At 40.3% G+C, this 26152-nt stretch overlaps 1 protein-coding gene across 5 annotated transcripts in view; it reads right to left on the bottom strand.

Moving 5' to 3' along the window:
• Positions 1-26152, bottom strand: part of znf407 (zinc finger protein 407) — a 589445-nt gene that overhangs the window by 191260 nt on the left and 372033 nt on the right. For all 5 annotated transcript variants that reach the window (XR_011352118.1, XM_069920758.1, XM_069920760.1 and 2 more), the window contains 2 exons: positions 13906-13989; positions 4270-4390 (listed from right to left, as the gene is read on the bottom strand). Coding sequence is in view for 4 of the 5 variants with exons in the window: in XM_069920758.1 (XP_069776859.1) it covers positions 4270-4390; positions 13906-13989 (205 nt within the window). In the remaining variant the exon portion in view is untranslated. The remainder of the gene's footprint in view (positions 1-4269; positions 4391-13905; positions 13990-26152) is intronic.

Below are 26152 nucleotides of genomic sequence, written 5' to 3'. Positions count from 1 at the left end.
TAAAAGTGGAGGTATATTTGTACCTTTTCAATCTTTGGAATCATTTTAGAACACATAATAAGAGCAGGAGTAGGTCATCTGTTCTGTCAAACCTGCTTTGCCATTCAATCAGATCATTGCTGATCCGGCTTTGGATTCTGCTCCACCTGCCCTCCTGTTCCCCATACCTCTAATCTCCAAATTCTTCAAAAATCTGTGTCTTCAATACATTCAATGAACCACCCTTTATTGTTTCCTTGGGTTGAAAATTCCACAGATTCACAATTCTCTGGGAGAGCAGTGGCTCCTTATCTCTGAGTTAAACTACTCTAAATCTGAAGCTATTTCCCCTTGTTCTGGTCTCACTGACAGAAACAACTTCCCAGCTTCTATCTCATCGATTCCTTTCATAATTTTTATGCCTCTCTACGATCTGACCTAATCCTTCTAAATTTCAGTGAACACAGACCCAGGCTACTCAATCTCTTTATTTCTGAAATTAACTTGGTGAACTCTTCAACACTGCCTCAAAGGCCAGCATATTGTTTCTCATGTAAGGAGACCAGAACTGCATGCAGTACTCCAGGTGGCTTTACTACTCTATACAATTGCAGCAAACCTCCCTGCTCTGAAAGTCAATCCATTTAGCTGAGAAGGCCAACATCCTATTCGCCTTCTCAATTGTCTGCTGCACCAATGTAATTTTGAGAAAATTAATTCCTCCTTAGTTGCATGAAAGACTTGCTTCATCCCAAATTCCCAGTTTTGATAAAGCATGAACTCCAAAAATGTTACATTTTTTTTCTTTTCCAGTGACTGCATATCTATAGTCTTTACTGTTTTTCATGTTCAGATGTCCAACATTTGCAACACTCTTCGTCATTTATAACCAAAGTAACATCCTACATCGCCTGAGGCTACTCCATGATGAGACAGTTTAAAAAGGACTTTCCATTTTTTTACGCGACCAAGATTTGTAACCAACAGTTTGGACCTTAGCCATTTGGCAATACATGAGTTAAAAGCAGGGAGGCACCTGAGTAAAATGGTGGGTGAAGGGGCAGGGGGAGGAGCACAGGCCCACAGGTGTGAAAGTGGGACGTGGAATTGAAATGGTTGGCCACAGGGAGGTCTTCGCTATTGCAGTGGACAGAGTGAAGGTGCTCAACGATTTCCAGTCTGCATCCAATCTCTCCGATGTAGAGGAGTTCACAACAGGAGCTCCAGATGCAGTAGATGATTCCTGAAAATTCACAAGTGGTGGTGCTTCACTTTGAAGGGCTGTTTGGGGTCCTAAATCGTGGTGGGGGAGGAGGTATTGGCAAATTTCAAGCACCTTCACTCTGACCTCCCAGAGGCCAACCATTTCAATTCTGCAATCAATTCTTCAAGATGACTTCTCATTCCATGGCCTCATGCACTGCCATTCTGAGACCACCCGCAAATTGGAACACCTAAAATTCTCCAACCAAATGGGATTAACACTGACGTCCTCTGTCTCCTATCCTCCAGCTCCCCATCTCTTCTTTCTCCATTCAAAGAGCTATCACCTCCCCCCCATCATTTTCCAGCTTTTTTCTCTTCTGCCCTCCCACCCACATCCATCTATGAGCTCTTGTCTGTGGGCCTGCACTTCTCACCCTACCTTCCCCCACCATTTTATCAGGCACTTGCCTGTTTTTTGCTCACACCTTGATAAAGGGCTCAGGCCAAAAATGTTGGTTACATATTTGATACATAAAGAACACCAGAACTTTTGAGCATTGAATTACAATCACAGTGTCTGCAGACTTTCTTGTTTTTACTTAGTGAGGGAAGTGGTTGACTTGAAATTTTTTTTAATCAATATGACATAAATTAACACTGACATTCTACAAAAGCTTCTGCTAGCTTTTTTAAGTAATGACAAAATTGCAAATATTCTTCAACCAAAACTGATGCACCTATTCTCTCTACCTCAGGAAAGGAAACCATGATTTTGGGAGGGGGAAAAAAAAACTTTATTTAGAGTTACGAAATGATATGCAAAAGGCATTCAATTTATGCCAAAGACATATGAGACACTGTAAATTCTGGAATCTGGAGGAAACAAAAAATCTGCTGGAGGAACTCTGCAGGTTGAGCAGTATCAGTGGGAGAACAGGAACTGTCGACATTTTGGGTTGGAACTCGTCATCAAGGCTGTTTGACGATAGATTTAGTAAATGTGATGGAGACAGAAAGATTTTGAAAACTGAGAGATGTGTCCAAAATTGTCCAATTAGATTTGAGAGAGCAGTGGAGGTTTGTAGCAAGGTTTATACAATGGATGAGTTCTGCATAGGTGTAGCCCAATGCAGACATGCATGGAGCAGGAAGAGTTGGGGTTGTTGCCGGGTAGTTTTAAACAATGACTGTTCCACGAAACCAACAAAAGGGCAGGCACAGCTGAAATTCATAAGAGTGCCCATGTCTCCACCTTTGATTTGTAGGAAATGAGAGACATCAGAAGAGAAGTTATTTGGAGTAAGAATGAGTTCTGCCAGGCAGATGAGAATGCTGGTACAATAATCCAAAAATTTACAACTCAGTGAAATAATTATCCCAACATTTAAATTTTAAATTTTTTACATTTTACTTTTAAAAAAGATACTGCATGGTAACAGCCCCTTCCAGCCCACAAGCCTGCACTACCCTTAGAATCTTCTTTCTTTGGCTTGGCTTCGCGGACGAACATTTATGGAGGGGTATGTCCACGTCTGCTGCAGGCTCGTTGGTGACTGACAAGTCCGATGCGGGACAGGCAGGCACGGTTGCAGGGGAAAATTGGTGGGTTGGGGTTGGGTTTTTCCTCCTTTGTCTTTTGTCAGTGAGGTGGGCTCTGCGGTCTTCTTCAAAGGAGGTTACTGCCCGCCGAACGGTGAGGCGCCAAGATGCACGGTTGGAGGCGATATCAGCCCACTGGCGAATCTATTAACCTACTAACCCCACATCTTTGGAACGTGGGTGGAAATCGGAGCACAGATTGAACATACAAACTCCTTACAGACAACGCCAGATCACTGATGACGTAATAGCGTTAGGCTAACCGCTGTGCTATCCATGCTGCTTCAGGAACTAGAAACACACCAGAGAAGCTCATTTTCTGCTATAAGCAGAATTCTGTAGACTTCTCTGGCTAACTGAACCAAATGGGGATCCAACATTTAACCAATGTCTTCAATATTTTCAAAGGTGGCCAGCTATCGTATATATACAGTACAGCTCTGATTATCCAAAATGGGCAGGACCGGTACATTTTTGTTTTGGAGAACTGATCATTTTTTTAAAACAGCCCAGTAGCAAAAACAAATCACTTGTAATAGTGTTTTAAAGAAAAACAAACAACAAAGGAAGGCTTTTTAACCATTAAAATAATGTTTAATTCTCACTAAAAAATTTGCTGACCACTGCTGATGACTGACACTTCCCCACTGAGGCCCCACTTATGCCAGAAGCCTGAGATTCCCACTCCTCCCTGGGAGCCCGAGGTCTCCGGTCAGTTTGGCTCAGAAAAAAATGTGGATAAATGAGGATTTCTGATTTGTTTCGGATATCCTCATTTATCCACATTTATAAAAAATTTTGTTTAACTGTGGATTTCAGAAAATCCGATTTCAGATAATTGGAGTTGTATTGTACATCAAGTTTCTTGCCCTAAAATTTAACTACAGCTTTATGTGAAGCATGCTTATCAAATGATGATGAACGAACTGTATTAACAATTGAAGGTTATAAATAAATAGTTTACATAGAAGAAAGAAAAATGGAGAAAAGAGTGTGAATGTTTGGGATTTGAAATTAAAGCCAGGAGATCAGACAATATCGAGTTAAAGTTGCTGGAGTTTTAACTTAATGTAGTTATTTATTTGCTAAAGCTATCCATTTGATCACTTTGGAACAAACATATCAAGTTCACTGGTGTAAGTAACCTGCAACTTTCTCAAATTAAGTGTAACCACTCCTGCATTTAAGGAAGGCATTCTTCCCGTTATCCTTCTGCAATTATACATCTGATTTTGACAAGCAATTAAAAAAAATGCATCTTGAAATTTCTTCAGCGTACAAATAATGAAATTAAACAAGACATGATCTGGGTTGCCAAACACCCTTAAAAATCCAATCTTTGAGAAATATAATTCCTAATTAGATATGTAATTACTGATGCTGGCTATGTACTTAAATGGCAATGTATTTTTAATTTGAATAAACCTTTTCTCATCACCTTTAATTTTTTTTTTTCACATCAAATACTACCTAATGAACTGTTACCTGTAATCACACCAAGGACACTTATAAGGTTTCTCTCCTGTGTGGACACGTCTGTGTCGGGTCAGATGGGATTGCGTTGTAGAAGCGAAGTTGCACTGGTCACATTTGAATGGCTTTTCACCTACAAAAGAAAGCCTCATTATTTTTCTGTTCATGACAGGCTCCTATAATTATCAGAGAGTAAGGATGAAAAACCTTGCTACAAAAATTTTAATTTCAGAAGCATTTATCCACTGACCAAGTCGAAGACCAATCATATGTACTTTATTTTTGTATATATTCACAATCTCAAAAGTCTTCTGATACTTGCAATATAAGGTGTAATGTTTTAAAAGTCACAGATTGCATATTTTTGCATCTTTCACCAGAATCAAGTACCAGCTCTCAATTGAATGGTCACAAATGAATTAACCTTTTATGAGTCATGTACACAGTGATGTTTAGTATTTTAAAATGAAAAGGTTCTATCAGAAGATAGAGCTTTCTTTGTAAAGGATAACTAAAAGAGAGAAACAAGAAGGTATTGCTACAGGGTATATCATATTTTATAATTATATATTAATATCTCTTTAAAAGAGATAGATTGTGGGGGTTTAGTGTAGGTCACTTCACAAACAGACAGTAACACAAAAGACATCTCATTTAAAATGCAAGAGCTTTGTTAAAAGTGAGACTTCATGTCCACAGTGACCTTACAGAAACTTTGAAGAATGCCTATGGAGACTTCACAAGTAAGTGTTAATTGGTCTAATGTTGTGGAGTAAATGGACTATTGTCCTTAAAGCAACAGATGTCCAGGCAGAAACTGATTCTGGTGCCAGCAAACTGTCTGGTTGCAGTTCAAAGAGGGGTCATGTAGTTTTGCAAAAAGAGAGAGAGAAGACAGTTTTGCAGTAGCTTTTGGAGACTGTAACATGGCAAGTGGGCAGGGTTGTTAAAACCCCATTTTGAAGACGGCTTGTGAGTTCTGAGTTCAGCCTGTTGAAAAATCCTTGTAGTCCTTACAAGAGGAAATGGATGGCTCGAGTGTTTCACCTGAAATAAGGGAAACAAGAGGAACTCTGTGGTAACCTGGAAGAAGAGGTTATCATTTGGAAAACCCTGATGGGGCAAGTTTCTTCAGCAAGACACTGAAGTGGCCAATCAGAGGGAATCAGTTTATGTGTGTCCAACAAGCAACAAATCTCTTTCTGAAACCAACTAGAACCTTCCTGAGTGTTAACTATTTACCTTTCGGCACTAGAGCCTGGTGAAAATTCAGAAGTGTTAAATTCTGTGCACAGTATAAGAATTGTCTGATACCAGTAAACTTGGAGGAGAGAGAAGTGAGATTGGACTGTGAATCAAAGCACTTTCCTGAACATACATACACGTGCACTTCGAATTAGGAGGGGGGTTAAGTTAGGTTAAGTTAATAGTAATAAGTTAAAGTTTGATCCTGTTTTTAATGTTTAAAAAAAATTAAAAGCAACTTTTGTTTAAGTAATCACTTGACTTGGTGAATTTCTATTGCTGCTGGGTTTTGGGGTCCTATGGACTTGTAACAGTATATATTAAAAAAAATCAAGATTCAGAAAATATTATAAATTACAAGAGGTTTAGAATGTGGCTAGGACTTTATTGTTCAACCACTGTCTTGTATTTGTCATTCATTTACATCCTCCATAATAATAGAGAAACAATTTATTGGGAAAAAGACCATATCTCAATCCATCTTTTCTCACACTTTGACAAGACTGATCACCTGGCTGTGCTCCTTCTGCCTTCATACAGACAGAGCCTAAAAAGAGAGGCTCTGGAAGTCAGGACAGCTAGAAGGTGATCACAGGAGGTTGAAGAACGGTTATCAGACTTCCTCGGGTCAGCGGAATGGGCAGTGTTCAAGGACTCTGCTGAGAAACTGAGCGATTACACCAAGGCAGTCACACACTTTATCAGAACAGCCGTGGATGAATATGTCCCCATCAAATCATTTAAGGTTTTCCCCAACCAGAAACCCTGGATGAACAATGAAATCTGAAACCTGCTGAGAGCCAAAATGCAGGCATTTAAGTCCAGAGATCGAGAGCAGTACAGCAGGAGCAGGCATGAACTGCGGAAAGCTATCTCCTGGGTGAAGTGGAGATTCTGGATGAAAATGGAAACAACAAGGGACACCTGACTGTTGTGGCAGAACCTAAATGCCATAACCTGTTACAAAACCAAATCCAGTAAAGTAACAGACAGTAAAGCCTCTTTCCCAGAGGAACTTAAAGCCTTCTGCACCCAATTTGATGACAGTAACAGCGAAGAATCACCCCTCCACACCCCCAAGTCCACTGATGATCCCAACCTGTCCGTATCTGAGGATGATGTGCAGGCTGCCTTCAGCAGAGTGAATCTGAGGAAAGCATCTAGCCTGGATGGAGTACCTGGCCAAGTATTAAAGATCTGTGCTGACCAATTTACCAAGGCATTTACAGATATCTTCAATATCTTACTCCAGTAGGGCAAGGTACCCACCTGTTTCAAACAGGTGTCAATCATACCAGTGCCCAAGAAAAGTGCAGTAACCTGTCTTAATGACTATCGACCAGTAGCACTTACATCAACAATGATGAAGTGTTTTGAAAGCCTGGTGTTGAAGCATATCAGCTCCTGTCTGAGTGGTAACATGGATCCATTCCAGTTCACCTATCATAGAAACTGATCTACAGCGGATCCCATCTCACTGACTCTACACAAAGCCTTGGAACACGTGGACAGCAAAGATGCATTCATCAAGATGCTCTTCATCCACCACAGTTTGGCATTTAACCTGTCATCCCCTCAAAACTTATCATCAAACTCCAAGAACTGGGAGTAACACCCCACTGTGTAATTGGATCATGGATTTCCTCAACTCCAGGCAACAACCAGTGAAGATTGGTAAAATCATTTCGTCCACAATCTCCATCAGTACCAGAGCACCACAGGGCTGCGTCTTAGGCCCTGCTCTACTCACTTTACACCTACAAATGTGTAGCTCAGTACAACAATAACACCATCTACAAATTTGCTGACAGTAGTAGGTTGTATAAAGGAAGGGGATGAATCAGCAAACAGGATAGAGATTGAAAACTTAGCTGAATGGTGCACCAACAACAACTTTGCACTTATTGTCACCAAAACCCAGGAGCTGATTTTTGACTTTAGGAAAGCCAGAGGCATACAATCTAGTGATCCTTGGGGGATCAGAGGTGGAGAGGGTGAGAAAATTTATGTTCTTTGGGGTCACTAACTTGGAGAATCTTTCCTGCACCCAACATACCAATGGCATTGCTAAGAAAGCACGTCAGCGCCTTTACTTCCTCAGGAGTTTGCAAAAGTTTGGTATGACACCAGAAACCCTGGCAAATTTCCACAGAAGTTTAGTGCAAAGTCTGCTGACTGGTTGCGTCATAGTTTGATAATAGGAACATCAATACCCCTGAGTGGGCTGGGCTGTGTCCCCTCTAACCCAGGACATCACAGGAAAAAACCCTCCCCACTACTGAGTACATCTACAGGCAACACTGCCATTGGAGGGCAGCAGCAATCATCAAAGATCCACACCACCCAGACATGTGCTGTTTTCGCTGCTGCAATCAGGAAAGAGGTATAAGTGCCACAAGACTCACACCACCAGGTTTAAGAACAGCTACTATCCCTCCACCATAAGACTCACCAACGACAAACTCAATTAAGGACTCTTACTTGTGCATTTTATTGATTTTCTTTGGTTCTCTCGGTATTGCATTGTCAGTTTGTTTACATTCATTATCTGTTTACAGTTCTTTTATTTGTTTACATGTTTACACTATGTGCAGTTTATTTTTTGCACTATCAATTTGTGGTAATTCTGTCATGCATGCAAGAAAAGGGAATGTCAGGGTTGTATGTGATATCATAGGAACATAGGAAGTAGGAACAGGAGTAGGCCAAAAATGGCCCATCGAGCCTGCTCCACTCTTCAATACGATCATGGCTGATCTAATTTATGACCTAACTCCACCTACCTGCCTTCTCCCCATATCCCCTAATTCCTCTATCATGTAAAAATTTATCTAACTGAATTTTAAATATGTTTAATGAGGCAGCCTCAACCATTTCCCTGTTTAGAAAATTCCAAACATTCACTACTCTCTGGGAAAAACTATTTTTCCTCATCTCTGTCCTAAATCTACTCCCCCGAATCTTGAGACTGTGTCCTCTCGTTTTAGTTTCCCCGGCCAGCTCAAAAAACCTTCCTACATCTATCCTATCCATACCCTTCATAATCCTATATGTTTCTATAAAATCTCCTCTCATTCTTCTGAACTCTAGCGAATACAATCCTAGATGATTTAATCTTTCATCATAAGTCAATCCCTTCATCCCAGGGATCAACCTAGTAAACCTCCTCTGGACCGTCTCCAAAGCCAGTATATCCTTCGTCAAATATGGAGACCAGAACTGGACACAGTACTCCAGGTACGCTCTCACCAGTACCTTATACAGTTGCAACATTACCTCCCTACTCCTGAATTCAATTCCTCTAGCGATGAAGGCCAACATTCCATTTGCCTTCTTAATAACCTGCTGCACCTGCAACGTAACTTTTTGCGATTCATGCACAAGCACTCCCAAGTCCCTCTGCACAACAGCATGCTGTAGTTTTTCACCCTTTAAATAATATTCAGCTCTTTTATTTTTCTTGCCAAAGTGGATAACCTCACACTTACTAACATTGTACTCCATCTGCCAGACCTTTGCCCACTCATCCAGCTTAACTATATCCCTCTGCAGACTCTCCACATCCTCATTACAATTTGCTCTTCCACTCAATTTGGTGCCATCCGCAAACTTGGCTACACCACATTTTGTCCCCTCCTCCAAGTCATCAATGTAAATGATGAACAGTTGTGGGCCTAACACTGACCCCTGCGGCACCCCACTTACCACTCTCTGCCAACCTGAAAAACTCCCATTTATCCCGACTCTCTGCCTCCTGTCAGACAACTAATTTTCAATCCAGGCCAATATACTTCCCCGGACTCCACTTTCCTTTAACTTACTGATAAGTCTCTTGTGCGGCACCTTATCAAACGCTTTCTGGAAATCCAAATATACAACATCAACCTGTTCCCCTCTATCCACCGCACCCATTATATCCTCAAAGAATCCTAACAAGTTTGTCAAACAAGATCTTCCCTTTCTAAAACCATGCTGCTTCTGCCTGATTGAACCCTTACGTTCCTAAAGTTTCACTATTTCATCTTTAATGACAGCTTTAAGCATTTTTCCAACCACAGATGTCAAGCTAATTGGCCGATAAGTTCCAGTCTTCTGCCTACATTCCTTCTTAAAAAGTGGCGTGACATTACTGTCTTCCAGTCTGCCGGGACCTGCCCAGAATCCAAGGAATTTTGGTATATGACCACCAATGCATCAACTATAACTTCTGCCATTTCCTTCAGAACCCTTGGATGCATATCATCAGGACCAGGTGATTTGTCTGGCTTTAGTCCCATTAGTTTCTCCATCACTACTTCCTTTGTAACAACTATTTTATCAAGGCCCTCCCCATCATTTGCATCCTTAACTCCGTACTTGGGCATGCTAGACATGTCTTCCACCGTGAAGACTGACACAAAATATTTGTTTAATGCCTTGGCCATTTCCTCATTTTTTACTACCAGTTTTCCTTTCTCATCCTCCAAGGGTCCTATGTTAACTCTGGCCACCCTCTTCCATTTTATATATTTATAAATTTTTTTGCTTTCTGTTTTTATATTTTGTGCCAATTTACTTTCATAATCCTTTTTCCCATTTCTTATTACCCGCTTTGTAACCCCTTGTTGTCTCTTAAAGTTTTCCCAATCTTCCAGTTTCCCACTGCTCTCTGCAGCTTTGTACACCTGTGCCTTCAATATTATACTCTCCTTTATTTCCTTTGTTAACCACGGTTGATTTTTCCCTCCCTTGCTGCCCTTTTTCCTGACTGGAATATATTTTTGTTGAGCATTACAAAATATTTCTTTGAAAATCTTCCACTGTTCCTAAACTGTTTCATGAATTAGCCTGTGCTCCCAGTCCACTCTGCCCAATTCCTCCCTCATCCTATGGTAGTCACCCCTGTTTAAGCATAATATATTAGTTTTAGGTCTAACTATTTCCCCTTCCATCTGAATGAGAAATTCAATCATACTATGATCGCTATTTCCCAGATGGTCTCTGACTATTACATCATTTACTCTACCTATCTCATTGCACAACATTAGATCCAGGAGAGCATTTTCTCTTGTGGGTTCCTTAACATGCTGCTCAAGAAAGTTATCGCAGATGCATTCTATGATGTCCTCTTCCAGACTCCCACGACCAACTTGATTTTCCCAATCTATGTGGAAGTTAAAGTCCCCCATGACGACTGCCGTATCATTATTACATGTCTCACTTATCTCTTTACGTCATGTATATACTCTGACAATAATGAAATCTGTGACATAATGTTGTGCCTTGTGCTTCACAACATACATCCCCTAAACAATATAATGCATTAAGGGAGACAAAAACATACACAATGTTGCCAATTTGGAGTAAAATAAAATAGTTATTTGAAGCAAGAAGAGCCTATCTGGCCCTTTGAGTCTCTATTACCATTGATTAAGTACATGGATGATCCTCTATCCTATTAAGACTCGACTTCCCTAACAACAGGGAATATGTCAAACTCTATCCTACCCTGAATCTCAAAGAATGAGGCTCCACTGCCCTGAATGAAGACATGCCTCCTATTCCAAATTCTGTTTCTGTGACTTCTGGTTCTAGACTCTTCCTCCTTGTATCCATCCTTACAGACAATGCTGGAATATTGTAAGATTGAATAGATCACCTCTCATTCTTCTAAAGAACAGAGAAGACAAACTTAATCTCTTCAATTCTTTCTCAAATGGTAAATCCACCAGCTTTGAAATCATTTGAGTGGGCATTCACTTCAACAACTTGATGGTAAATAAATCCTTTTTGAAAAGGAGACAAAAACCATATAAAATTCATCAATGGTCTCACTGAGTCCTGACATAATCACAGTAAGAAAAACTGGGAAATTAATTTTTAACTCCCTCAAGCAATCATTTAAGAAAAATACTTTGGGTCTGGTCACTGTATGGGACATATTATTTCTGATTTCTGAAACTAGTTTGGATTTGCATTTTGCAATATCTTTGATTTGGTTTTACGAGAAGCTAGGTTATTCAGCCAGTGTTGGTGAAAAAAGAATAGAATCAAGGCAAACTGCATATGCAAGAGTGGGATTCAGGCTACACCACAATCACTCTGCTGATCATAAACACTCAGTAACTCTCACTGAACACAAGAACTTGGAGCATAACTAGACCATTCAGCCCATCAGGTCAGTTCGATATTCCAAATCACAGCTGATTTCCTTTCAACCTCGTAACCTTTGATACCCTTACTCATCAAGAACATATCAATCTCTGCTTTAAATATACCCAATGACTTCACTTCCATTGCTGACTGAATGCCACATATTAACCACTATCAGGCTGAACAAATATCTTCTCATCTCTATGACATGCATTCAGTGATGCTCTTTTGTTCTGAGGCTGCACCCTCTGGTCCAACTACTGGAAACATCTTCTCCGTGTCCATTCTATCTAGCCCTTCCAATATTCAGTATGTTTCAATGAGATCCTCTCTCATCCTTCTAAACTCCAGCAAGCACAGGCCCAGAGCCATCAAATGCTCCTCATACTAATACCCTTTCCTCCTGGTAACATTCTTGAAAACCTCCTCTGGACCCTCTCCAATGCCAGCTCATCCTTTCTTTGATATGAGGCCCAAACCTGCTCACAATACTCCAAATGTTGACTGACCAATGCTTTATAAAGCTTCAGCATTACATCCACTCAAAGTGAATGCTAACATTGCATTTGCCTTCCTTACTACCTTCTTACCTTGCAAGTTAACCTTCAGGGAATCCTGCATTAGGACTCCTGAGTTCCTTTGGACCTCCACCTTCTGAATTTTCTTCCCATTTAGAAAATAGTCCATGCCCTTATTCGTTCTACCAAAATGCATGACCATGCACTTCCCTACACTGCATGCCTATTCTGGATGCATTGCTGGAAGCATATCATACATAACCTCACTTTCACTGACCTGGCCCCACAAGTGATTACATAGTACATTCATCCTTTGTAAGCCAATCAAAGAAGTGTTCAATTCATTCAACACACTGAAAAGCTAGAGGAACTCAGCTGGTGTTTTCAGCATCTATAGGAGACAAAGATATACTGCCGATGCTTTGGGCCTGAGCCCTTCTTCAAGGAAATATGAGAAAAGGCAAAAGCAGGATATATTAGAAAGTCTCAGAATTCAGAATCCAGACAAACAAAAGGTGTTAAATGAATATCATAAGGAACTAGGTACAATCTATCATGTCTTTGAAAGGAGGCAGGAAATGAAGAGATGATAGGGGCCGAAAGGGGTGGGGGGTGGGTTTAACGAAAGCCAGAGAAGTCGCTAGAAGTCGTTATTAATGCTATCTGGTTGGAAGGTTCCCAGTCAAAAGATGGTGCTGTTTTGCCAGACTGAGACCACCCATAAATTGAAAGAATTGTCAACATTTCAGAGAGTGGAGATAGTTGGTATAATAAGGACAGGGTGGAATGGTTTGGGTAGGCACCATTAGGAGTTTGGTGAACTAGGGAAGGATACAGATGATGGACAGATGGGAAGGCAGAGGCAGTAGATTGGCAGGTGCTAGACAAAGGGAAAGAGCAGCAGGAGAAAGAAAAAGAGCTGGTTAGAGGAAGATGAGTAAACCTGATGACTGATGAATATTCACATCCTGCATAAAATGATGAGCATTTTACTATCTGGCGCTACCAACCTTCAACTTATGGGAGCTTCCTGTGCACTAGTTGGTGACAGTGTTCTGCATAATATAACAAATGCTTCTCTGACTCTAACGTGTTTTGGGATGATTTGAGCCCATTTAAGGTGTTAAATAAATGAATACTTCCTTTCTCCCAGCCATTCTGCAGCCAGTGGATAATCAAGGGAGATGTGAAAAATAAGTGGGACTTCATAGACTCACAAGGAAAAAAATGAACTAAATCTGAAACGAGGTGTCAAATAACTTCTTTCCAGGAATATCTTAATTAGGACAGTGCACAGTAAAATACTCCAATATTTGCTTTATGTTACAGAGCTCAGGCTGTTTACAATAGGGTTGTGTTACTGCAGAGTATCGTTTGACAGGAATATGAAAGTAGCTAAAAGTTGATTTGTGTGCTAAAAATTAGGTATATAAATGGTTGAACCTCCATCAAATTTATTATAGGATTACCCATGCCCCTGTCACAGGCTGGTAAAGAACAATTTCGGCATTAATACATTAGTCAGGATTTAATAGGAGGATTTTCCTATCAGCTACTTACTCTTTACATATAAATTACAAGCGTCGTGTATCTACTACAAATCATTTATTATGCCAATAACTTTGCACTGAAGCAATTAGCAGTTTGACTGTGCAGAAAACACATTTTTTTCCCTTTCCAGGATAGGTCACAATTATAATTTTTCATCTTCTTGATAGGTATTCCTCTGAAGAGGTGAATGACTTGAACTGACCTGTGTGCTGTCGCCGGTGTTTCGTGAGAGCATGGCGAGTTCCACCCGCAAATCTGCAGAGGTCACACAGAAATGACTTCTCCCCTGTTGCAATAATAAACAGATAAGAAGAGCGTGGAGGTCACAGATCATTAAAACATATCTATCAAGACTCTCAGGGTTGCTAATTCCTCCAATCAAATGTTTCCATGTAAATATGTCAAATGGGAATGAAATTACCACTGCAGTTTATTGACTGAGATAAAATCTGAAAAGCACCACTGAACATAATTACATACTTGTCAAACCCATAAAAATTAGCTTTAATATCAATGGAATGGTTTTGTACAACTTCATTTCTGTTAGATGTCTTCCAGATGGGGCTGCTTTATGCACTTGAACAATTTTAATGTCTATGCTGCCTCTTTACCCCTCAATTCCCACAGACCCAGTCACTCAGTGTTGATTCACCCATTTACAATGGCAGCTGGCAGTCACTAAAAGTTTTTTTTAAGCACCAGCTATTGGCCAGATGAACTCAGTGGGACAAAGCTTCAACTTAGCTATGTGCACGAATGATGCAAGATCACTGGTCAAAAGAAGTTAACTTTTACCTGAAGCCACAGCATAAAATGGGAAAAGGTGCTGTAGTTAAGATGCATTAAATAACAAGGTGCAACTATACAAAAAGAAAGCACTTATCAATATTATCCATAGATCGATAAATCCAATTGTCTTATGTTAGCAAAATAAGCATGTAACAGATAAAGCTTTTGAAATTCTTGCCATTCTCCAAGATTTGTTTTTCCTTCATGCTATTCTGATATTAAGTACATTTCAAATTTGTGGAAAATAAAAACAAAAATGTCAGTTTTTGCTTCTAAACAATACTTTGGTTGGTTTTAAAATCTAGAAACATTAAATTAGTGAAAGGAGAACAATATAATGTTTGTTTTAGTGTAACGTCATCTGAAAATGAAATTCCTTCCTTTCCATGTTTAAAGCTATGACCAAGCCCTTGAATAAAGCACAACAACTCAATCATAACCTGCGAGAAGCCTCTATCCTGACCTTTCCATGATAGGAAGCTGAAGAGATTCTGAAATTGATATATTTTTCTCACAAACAACCCAGCTTCAATAGGTTTAAAGCAAGCAAATGATTGTATTTTTCAATGAATAAATGTTCTTTTTATGTTTTTGTCTTCATTATCTTGCAGTGACAAGGTAGTGGTCAAGATTTTTTTTTTCAAATTTTGTAATGCGAGCTGAAAATTATTGTAAACAAATAAGAAGTTTGTATAGTCAAACTTTATTCTGGCAAAGTGCTTTATAAAGACAGATCACTTTTATTCCCATTTCTTGAAGAAATGTCTAATTTTTAAATTAAAATCATTACAGAGTCAAACAAGAAAGTCTGCAGATGTAGTGACTGAAGCTTAAACGAAAATGTTAGAGAAACACACCAAGCTATGCAGGGTTCTTCATGTAGCAAAGACAAAGATCCATATCTAACATTTTGGCCTGAGCTCTTCATCAAGGTATGAGCATAAAGCAGGCAGGTATCTGAATAAAATAATCTGGGGGAGGGGAGGAGTATAGTCTCACACACAAGTGATCACAGGTGGTTATGGATGAGAGGGCACAAGGGAAAAACACTAAGAAGTGACATGGGTATAGATCTCTGAATGGAGAGGGAAGGGGGTAGAGAGCTGGAAGAAAGGAGACAGCGCGATGGGGTAGAGAGATAGAAAGAAGAGTGGTCTAACAGAAACCAGAGAAGTTGATGTTAATACCATCTGGTTGGAGAGTGCAGGCAAAATATAAGTGAGGCCATGGTCAGACAGAGATACTGGTGCTTGATTTAGCAAGCTGTAAGCACTTGGGATCCTTCTGGTCTTTACATTGAATCTTACAACATCAGGTAATATTGTCTGCATCTGTCATCCATCTAAAATGTTTGCATTTTGTTACAGGTTATATTATATATAAATTGGTTTTTAAAAGACAGATTGTCGGGGGGAGGGGTTTAGTGTAGGATACTTCACAAACAGACAATAATATTTTGTAAAAGACATCTTGAAATGCTGAAATGCAAGAGCTATGCATAAGCAGAGACTTCATGTCCACAGTGACTTTACAGAAACTATGAAGAATGGCTATGGAGACTTCACAAGTAGATGTTAATTGGACTGATGTTGTGGAATAAATGGACTATTCTCTTTAAAGCAACAGATATCCAGGGTCAGAAGCTGATTTCAGTGCCAGCAATCTGTCTGGTTGCAGTTTGCTTTTCTAAGAGGGCTCATGTGGTTCTGAAAACAGAGAAAAAACAGGTGATTCTTTGGAGAGAGAGAGAGAGAGAGAGAGAGAGAGAGAGAGAGAAGAGTTCTGCAGTAGCTTTTGGAGGCTGCAACATGGCAAGCTGGCAGCTTATTGAAACCCCATTTTGAAGATGGGTTGTGAGTTTTGAGTTCAGCCTGTTAAAAACACTTGTAGTCCTTACTAGAGGAAATGGTTGGCTAGCGTGTTTCACCTGAAATAAGGGAAACAAGAGGAACTCTGTGGTGACCTGGAAGAAGAGGTTATCATTTGGAAAACCCTGATGGGGCAAGTTTCTTCAGCAAGACCCTGAAGTGGCCAATCAGAGGGAATCAGTTTATGTGTGTCCAACAAGCAACAAATCTCTCTCTGAAACCAACGAGAACCTTCCTGAGTGGTAACCATTTCCCTTTAAGCACCAGAGCCTGGTGAAAATTCATAAATGTTAAATTCTGTGCACAGTATAAGAATTGCCTGATACCGGTGAACTTGGAGAAGTGAGAAGTGAATGATTGGACTGTGAAACAAAGAACTTTTCCTGAACATGTACACATTACATACACGTGTGCTTAGAATTAGAAGCGGGTTAATAGCAATAAGTTAAAGTTTGATCCTGTTTTTCTGTTTAAAGAAATTTAAAAGCAACTTTTGTTTAAGTAACCATTTGTCTTGGTGAATTTCTATTGCTGCTGGGGTTGGAGGTCCTCTGGGCTCATAACAATTTCCTTCCTTTTTTTTCTGGGAGCCGTGTGCATGCCCAGCTTACTTTGCTGGGCAAGTCTCCCTGGTCTGCATTTTGCAACTCCTGCATTATTTTGTTGATGCTATCACAGTCTAACGATGCCCATGCATTCATTATTATCCAGTTTATTCCCCTGATCACCTCAGGTTTAACCCATTATAGACAGCCCCCCCCCCCTATCTTCCTGACACCTTAACATGCTTCTTTTTTTAATCTCCTTCCTAGTTCTGTTGAAGGTTCTTCAAACTGAAAGATTGACTATGCTCTTCCCACAGATGGGGCCTGAGCTGCTGGGTATTTCCACTATTTTCTGTTTCGCATGTTCTGACATCTTTTTCTCCAGTATCCAGATCCAGAATATAATCCAATAAATTTACTATCATTAGGTCACAATTCTTAATCATGCAAGCATTGACAAATGGGATGGATCACAACAGAATGTGAACCTTATCTACAAAAAGAGTGAAAACAAATTCTTCAGCTTTTGTGGATATGTGATTAAAAATAACATGTAGAATTGATTAGCAAGGAGTAATCTAATTTCAGGCTTCAGACACCATTGTTTATGGGAATAAGGTGAATCATTTGATTAACATTACTAAGAGTAATTCCCAGATGTCTATTATTTGCTATTTAAATCAATTTGCTAAATAAGGAAATAATAATTTGAACTGTCTGGTTGTTGACCATGCATTGAGCACTTCCACCAATGCAAATGAAAAAGGCTTGGACAAGTTACAAGGAAAATCATGTTATCTGCAACAGTCTAGTGTCTCTGTCTCTCTTAACCTATTTTACTGACAGAACAAAAGTCTATGTCTTTCTTTTTTCTTTGGCTTGGCTTCGCGGACGAAGATTTATGGAGGGGGTAAAAAGTCCACGTCAGCTGCAGACTCGTTTGTGGCTGACAAGTCCGATGCGGGACAGGCAGACACGATTGCAGCGGTTGCAGGGGAAAATTGGTTGGTTGGGGATGGGTGTTGGGTTTTTCCTCCTTTGCCTTTTGTCAGTGAGGTAGGCTCTGCGGTCTTCTTCAAAGGAGGTTGCTGCCCGCCAAACTGTGAGGCGCCAAGATGCACGGTTTGAGGCGATATCAGCCCACTGGCGGTGGTCAATGTGGCAGGCACCAAGAGATTTCTTTAGGCAGTCCTTGTACCTTTTCTTTGGTGCACCTCTGTCACGGTGGCCAGTGGAGAGCTCGCCATATAACACGATCTTGGGAAGGCGATGGTCCTCCATTCTGGAGACGTGACCCATCCAGCGCAGCTGGATCTTCAGCAGCGTGGACTCGATGCTGTCGACCTCTGCCATCTCGAGTATATGTAGCTCACCAAATAATTGTGTAAATTGAAGTACAATGAATAATTTAGATGTTCTTATTCCTTTAACATGGAAGCTTGTTTTAAGCTTGAATGCATCTTAATGTTAATCATTTTAGCTATTAAGAAATTCCTTGTTACTGAACTAACAAATATGCCAAATCATTCAATATTGTTTAAGGACTAAACTTGAACAGGTTTTCAATATTACTATCCACAAACAATTTATCCCAACTAGACTAACATGAGTTACTTCACTCATTAAAATCTGCCCTGATCTGTTCTTATCTCAGCCTATGGTGCATCTTGTGGTAAATGGACTGTTGGGCAATCTACTCTTTCACCTCCTTCACTCCAGAGACAAGGAGAGGAAATCAATCTCTTAATGATCACCAGATTTTCTCTGGTATCTGGCTGGAAATCACAGTTCAGTAGTGTAGGTCTAACAGTATCAGCTCACCTGTACAGCCAAGGTGATATTTTGAAACTTAGTCCACAAGCAGCACAAGTAAATCATAACTGTTCTTAACATTTAATTTTTTTTCTTTGGAGAAGATGGGTAAAAGTAGGAAGTACTTTGTGATGGATTAGCGCTTCAAATATATTGCTTTTATTTTAATGTAATGCAAACTATAAGCATTTCTCTCCCCCTACCACCCCACCATCCCTGAACATTTTCTACTTTTGAATTTAAATGCACAGTGACATGGAAACAAATCCTTTATTTTCTATTAGGGAACAGACACTGTCCCCTATCTCTCATTAAGGTGCAGACTACAAAATATAACAACAAAAATCCATAATATTGATTGAACCAAGTCTCCACAATTATTCTTTAAAAGGAAATACTGACGATAAATTACATCTGCACCGGCTTATCATCTGGTGTTCAATGTAAGTGATCTCTGAGGACAGTCTCAAGACCTTAAATTGTCAACACCCTTTTCGACAGTCTGAAGATGTTTTAGCACCCCAAACATCAAGCCAAGGTAACTCCCAGCAACAGTACTTTTGGGATAAGCATATTCAAAATTTTAACATTACATGCCATTCTAACTTGCTACAAAATACATGGCAGATATTCCTTAACTATTCTGCAATTAAAAATTGGGTTTGATGAGACTGAACCCAGATCCCCCAACCCCTCCACCCACTCTATCTATGAACCAATAGGGAAAACCAATCTCGCAGGTTCTTTGGAGCCACTGGTGCGGTGCCAAGGTCAGGACAGCAATTAGGCTCCTGCACAGCAACTTCCCAACACAAAATAAAACTTGATTCTGCTTCATCGATCAAACTGGGCAACGATTTTAAGTGTTGAACATGTCTGACATTCAGTAACATCTAAAGCAAGGGTGTCAAACTCAAATTCACAGAGGGCCAAAATTAAAAACTTGGACTAAGTCGAGGGCCCAACTAAATATTTATTGAAAATTTTCAACAACATCTGCATGTTTTCTCTTCTATCAACATATGTAATGTTAAACTTTTTCTTATTAAAATAAATGTTTAATAATAGTTTTGGATAAACTCTTTCCAGAAGCATTAACAAATGAGAAATAAAATATTCAATAAATAATATTTCTCGATAGAGGATTTGTCAAATGTTGCTAGTGTGCTGTCGAATAGTAAAATCTGAGGGCTATTGAGAATGTGGAAGAATAACATGATTCCTGAAACAATCAAATGGGTGACTGATTGTGGGCATGATCTCTAGCAGGGTTATTTGCCATGCCCTTTTTCCATTGGTACAGATATCCTTTGATTTACACACTTTTCAAGTTTTATGCCTAATGAGCTTGTATCCAGGTGCAGGACCATTTTTAACCAGGAATATATTTATCACTGTGACATGAAACTATTGGAAGATCGTTTTATCCTGAGATTAAAGTTCATAATACTTACTCAGGCCTGTGTGCGGGAGGGCGGGGGTTTGCGGGCAATCGGGTTGGACAACGACAGTGCGGGGACATCGGCTCTCGCTGCAGGGCAGCACCTCGGCGGATCAGCGGCCCTGTCACTGTGAGTCGCGGGTCAGCCTGCGGCAGGGAAGGGGAGTGGGCAACGGTCCTGGCGAGGTCAGGCCCGAGGCCTCCGGTTCCGGGCACTGGGAAGCAGCCTTGGCTTCCCCTGACACCGGCCAGGCCGCGCTGCGGTGGGGGGGTGGGCGGGGGGAACGACAGTGTGGGGGCATCGGCTCTCGCTGCAGGGTGGCACCTCGGGGGATCAGCGGCCCCGTCACCGTGAGTCGCGGGTCGGCCTGCGGCAGGGAGGGGGCGTGGGCAACAGTCCTGGCGAGGTCAGGCCCGAGGCCTCCGGTTCCGGGCGCTGGGAAGCGGCCTTGGCTTCCCCTGACACCGGCCAGGCCCCAAAACCAGAGTCCACGGTGAGACCCTGCAACGTAAACAGAGGAGGTGGGGGCGATTAGCGGGCTGACGCCAATGCATTCTGGGATTTGTTGTATTGCTGTGCATGCACTATACTGGCGCGGCGGCCAGCGGGCCACCTCTAATACATTTTTGAAATGATCTTGCGGGCCAAATATAATTATATCGTGGGCCAAATTTGGCCCCCGGGCCAGAGTTTGACATGTGTGATCTAAAATTTATTAAAAGTGAAATAATTCTACATTAAAATTTAAAAAATAAAAAATAATAAAATTGCTTGAATGCTTTTCTTAGTTAAGGCCAGCAATTAATATAGCACACAATGTAACACAAAATTAAGGAATATCTTCCATGTAGCTGAAGCCATGGTTGTCAATGGAAGACCAATAAAATTCAACAATGATCAAAAATAGTATAGGTATCTCAGAGTGTTTTAGACTGGAAGAGATTACAGGGATTTTAAAACAATATTAGACTTCTAAAGTCCAGATGTTGCTCAAGTGAGAGTCAGTGTATACATAGAAGTGGAAGGTGTATGAGACATATTACAAATAGAATCACAGGGAGTAAACACAACAAAAATATTCAAAACTGCTTCTTGCATATTTAGACGATACTGACCAGATTTTATGGTCAGCTTTGAAGCAAATATATTCACCAACGACTTAAGAAAACTACACAAAGTTTTGATCATCTTTAATTCCCCATTTTCAGCATTTCACATTGATAACTGTCTTTTCACCTCCCCTCATCACAAAACTTTCCAACATTCTTCAAAGTTCAAATTTATTGTCTGAGTACATACGTGACATCACATACAACCCTGAGATTCTTTTTCCAGTGGGTCACGCAGAATTTCTACTTGTAGATAGTGTAAACTATCAGAACTAAGAAAAAGATACATAGACAAAAGAAAGAAGTGTAAACAAAGTAATAAATGTAAACAAACAAAAAAAATCAGTAATAAATAATGTGCAAAGTAAGAGTCCTTAGGTGAGTGATTGAGTCTGTTGTTTAGGAGCTGATGTGGAGGGGAAGCAAGTGTTCCTAAATCTTGTGGTAAAGAGTCCTGTAGCACCTCTATCTCTTTCCTGATGGTAGCAGTGTGAGCAGAGCGTGTGCTAGGTGGTATGGATCCTTGATGATTGCTGCTGCTCTCCGATGCCAGCATTCCACATAGATTTTTTTGATGGTGGGGAGTTTTGTCTGTGACATACTTTGAGCAACTTTGTCAGGCTGTTGCGCATTGATTATAGCTCGGCATTCAATACCATCATACCAGAAAAGCTTAAGATCAAGTTGAACGACCCGGGACTCTGTTCATCCCTCTGCAACTAAATCCTCATTGGCAGATCTCAATAAATGTGAATCTGCAACATCACATCCCCCATGCTGACCATCAACACAACCCCAACGCTGCGTGCTTAGCCCCCTACTCACCTTCCTGTTCACTCTCAACTCCAACCCAATTTATAAATTCGCTGCTCTTTGACAAGTAACTGGAAATACAAGTCAGAATACAGGATGGAGATCAAGAGGCTGGTTGGTTGGTGCCAGAACAACAATCTTGCTCGCAATGTCATCAAGACTAAAGAGCTTATTGTTGATTTTTGGAAGGAGAGTCGGAGGAATCACATACCTGTCTGTATTGATGGAAAAGAGGTGGAGAAGAGTTGGAGAGGGCTAGAACCTTCAATTCTTGGAAGTCTATATTTCAGAAGACCTCTCCTGGAGCCAGCACATCAAACCAACTGTGAAGAAGGCACACCAACACCTCTACTTTCTAAGGAGTCTGAGAAGATTTTGCATGTCTATTGCATACTCTGTCATTTTTCTACAGGTAAACTGTGGAAATACTGACTAGTTGCATCACATCCTGGTTTGGGAATTTGACTGTCCAAGAACACAGAAAGCTGCAGTCTTACCTCCCATCCACTGAATGCATATCTGTGAGACGCTGCTTAAGAAGACAGCCAACATGATAAAGGACTCCTATCCTTCTTGTCACTTTTTGCCACTGCTACTTTCAGGAAGAAGATATAGAAGTAAGAAGACAGCACCTCTCAGTTCAAGAACAGTTTCTTTCCAACAGCCATCAGGCTCTTGGACCTCCCCTTTTTACATTAATCAGGGAGTATTTTTTATGCTTCAACATACAAATCCTTATCTTAACTATTGCAAAGTCACATTTTTTTGTACTTGTGTAATTGTGAATATTTATGATCTATCTACTTTTTTGTATTTATTGTCTCTTTTTATAGACAATAGGTGCTGGAGTAAGCCAATTGTCCTTTCGAGCCAGCACCGCCATTCATCGGATCATGGCTGATCTTTCCCTTTCAATAATCAATCCCAGCCTTATCCCCATAAACCTTAACTCCCCTGCCCACCAGAGCCTTATCCAACTCTCTCTTAAATCTATCCAACGAATCCGCCCCGACTACCCACAACTCTCTGGGTAAAAAAAATGTCGCCTCATTTCTGTGTTAAATGGCCTTCCCTGTATTCTTATTTTTAATTCAATTAAGTATACTAAGGTAGTTTATGAAGATTTTTTTTTTACAAAGTTCCTGTTCAGTTCAGTTGCAGCAAGTAAAAACATTCATCCCATAAACAGTGCAACCATGAGTTGCAAAAGTTGAACTGATTTATTTTTATATACATTAAAAATAGGCACATTCTTCCAAACAAAGTTTGAAACGCAAGTGTGTGTTTTTGTTTCAAAGGTTGCTTGCTATCAACTTTAGAAAATTGTGGTGAATTTGACACCTCAAGCACTGTGTTTTGCAGGTTTTCACAGGAGGGGAGTTTGAAATTGATCCCGACCATTTAATTCAGATGGTGTAATGAACGCAAAAGTAACTGCATGGCTAACATACAAACAACAATGTGTTCAGATTTATTGTCAGAGTACATGCATTACATCACATACAACCCCAAGGTTCTTTTTCCTGTGGGCGAGGCAGAATTACCATTTCTTGGTAATGCAAAAAAAAAGCTGCATACAATGTGCACGTTCAAACAAATAAAGAAATGTACGCAAACTGTACAATACAGAGAGTATTAAAAAAATTAATTAAGTGCAAAAGTAAGTGTCCTTAAATGAGTCCCTGATTGAGTTTGTTGTTGAGTCTGATGGTGGAGGGGTAGCAGCTGTTGATGAACCTGGTGGTGAGAATTTTGTGGCACCTGTACCTCTTTCCTGATGGCAGCAGTAAGAATCAAGCATGGGCTGGGTGGTGTGGCTCCTTGATGATTGCTACTGCTCTCCGATCGAAGTGTTCCCTGTAGATGTTCTCGATGGTGGAGAGGGTTTTGCCTGTAGCCCAGGACATTGGAGGGCTTTATGATCAGAGGCATTGGTGACCAGGTATCAGACCAGGATGCAGCCAAGTCAGCACACTTTCCACTGTACCTCTGTAGCAATTTGCCAGACCTCCGCAAACTCCTGAGGAAATAGAGGCATTGATGTTCTTTCTTTACGATTCCATTAGTGTTGGACCCAGGAAAGATGGTCCAAGATAGTGACATGGAAGAATTTAAATTTTCTTACCCTTTCCACCTCTGATCCCTCAATGATCTCTGGATCACATTCCTCTGGTTTTCCCCTTCTTGATGAACAATTAGCCTCTTGGTTTTGGTTACATTGAGTGCAAGGTTGTTTTTGGTGCACCATTCAGCCAAGTTTTCAATTTCCCTCCCTGTGTGTTGACTTTTTTTACACAACCTACTATTGTGGTTACGTCAGCAAATTTGTAGATGGTATTGTTTTCATACTGAGCCACACAGTTGTAGGTGGAAAGTGAGTAGAGCAGGGGGCTAAAAATGCAGTCCTGTGGTGCTCCGGTAATAATAGAGATTGTTGGGGGAGGGGTGGGGGGGAGAGATATTTTTACCACTCCTCACTGATTGTTGTCTGAAGCTGAGGAAATCCAGGATCCCATTACAAAGAGGGGTATTGAGTCCCAGGACTTGGAGTTTGCTGATCAGTTTTAGGGGGATGATGGTGCTAAATGCTGAACTTCAATCAATAAAGAGCCATCTGATGAATGCATCTTTGTTGCCCAGGTTTTCCAGGAGACTATAGTCTTTTATATTAATGGCGATCAATTGAATATTTTGTCTTTGAGTATCTCCACAATCATGGAGAGCTTTTTTTTTCCTTCTGTCATCAGACTCTTGAATGGACTTCTCATTAGAATAAGATATGCCCTTGGACTGTTGAACAGTACATTTCTCTTTAACATTTTGGGCTTATTATCACACTATGTTTTCATTCTTGCTCTACCTGTTTTAATATGTAGAGGTTGATTTTCCTGGATAACATGGACAAGTTATCATACTGTATCTTGGTACACGTCACAAAAAAAATTACAAAGTTAATGCTTAATTTCTTTTGTAGAAGAAAAACATAAGTCTGCAGTTGAGACTATACACAGACACACAGAGCAAATGGAATTGAGGATCTTCATATTAACTGAAGGACTGTGGCCAATTCTGGGAAGTGCACAGTAAAAAGAATGCTTATGCAAAGAAAGAAAACAGGGAGACCTGTTGGAATGACAACATCTCTGACAATGTGGGGAGACAAGAAGATAGAATCTTTTGAGAGCAGCGAGGGTAAGATTTAAAATAAATGTTTACAATTATGATGCAATTGATTAGATAGATTATCTAACATCTGTTCTGAAAGGTCGGTAAGATGCCATCTCTGCCAGTTCAGCACACATGCAAATCTGTCTGGATGCTAAAGAATGGTCTGAAAAAGAAATGCTAATTGTCCTGGTTCAATTATTACAGAGGTTCTCTGTAGAGATGGTTAAAATAAACCATTCCAAAAAGAAACACATGGACTTTGGACTATGTGCTGAGCAGTTAAGGTGAGAGATCATGGGACTTCATTGTATTTAAAGTAAGAGATTGAAGAGAGCTCTGCTTTGTTCTATATTATAAATCAAGGCTATCTCAGTCTGACTTTAGCCTAATTCACCTTTTTATTAGAATTGCACTGGAGTTTGTAAATGTGATTTGCAAATTTTAGCAGTCAAATCCTACAATTAAGTGCTTGAATCCCTTCAACCACGTTCCCATGGTGCTGCAATACAGAAACTGCCCTGACCTTATTTTGTGGCTGTTATGTATTATCCTTCCTCGTACCTTATACAGGTTTTTTAATATTCACACCATTCTTTTTCAATATCTTTCTTCGGCTATTTAACTCAGTGGAGCTATCCTCAATTGGTTCCAATCTTTCCCTAGTCAGAACTCCTCCATCCTCCATACTGTTATATTCTTCACATATGAGCAGCAATGTGACCGGCAAGAAGAGCTGCTGACCCACAGCTCTCGAGTATGCTGTCTTTGTGGAATTTACACCTTTTCCCTTTAAGCACATTGGTTTCCTCCCAAGGGTTTTCCAGTTTCCTCCCACATCCCAAAGATACCCATTAAAATCTTCTAGGTTAATTGGCCATCATAAATTACCCCTAGCATGTTAGT

The sequence above is a fragment of the Narcine bancroftii genome, chromosome 2 (genome assembly GCF_036971445.1).
Source record: "Narcine bancroftii isolate sNarBan1 chromosome 2, sNarBan1.hap1, whole genome shotgun sequence".
In the NCBI taxonomy this organism is placed as follows: Eukaryota; Metazoa; Chordata; class Chondrichthyes; order Torpediniformes; family Narcinidae; genus Narcine; species Narcine bancroftii.
The sequence above is the reverse complement of the archived record's forward strand: the minus strand, read 5'-3'. Positions and strand labels throughout refer to the sequence as shown.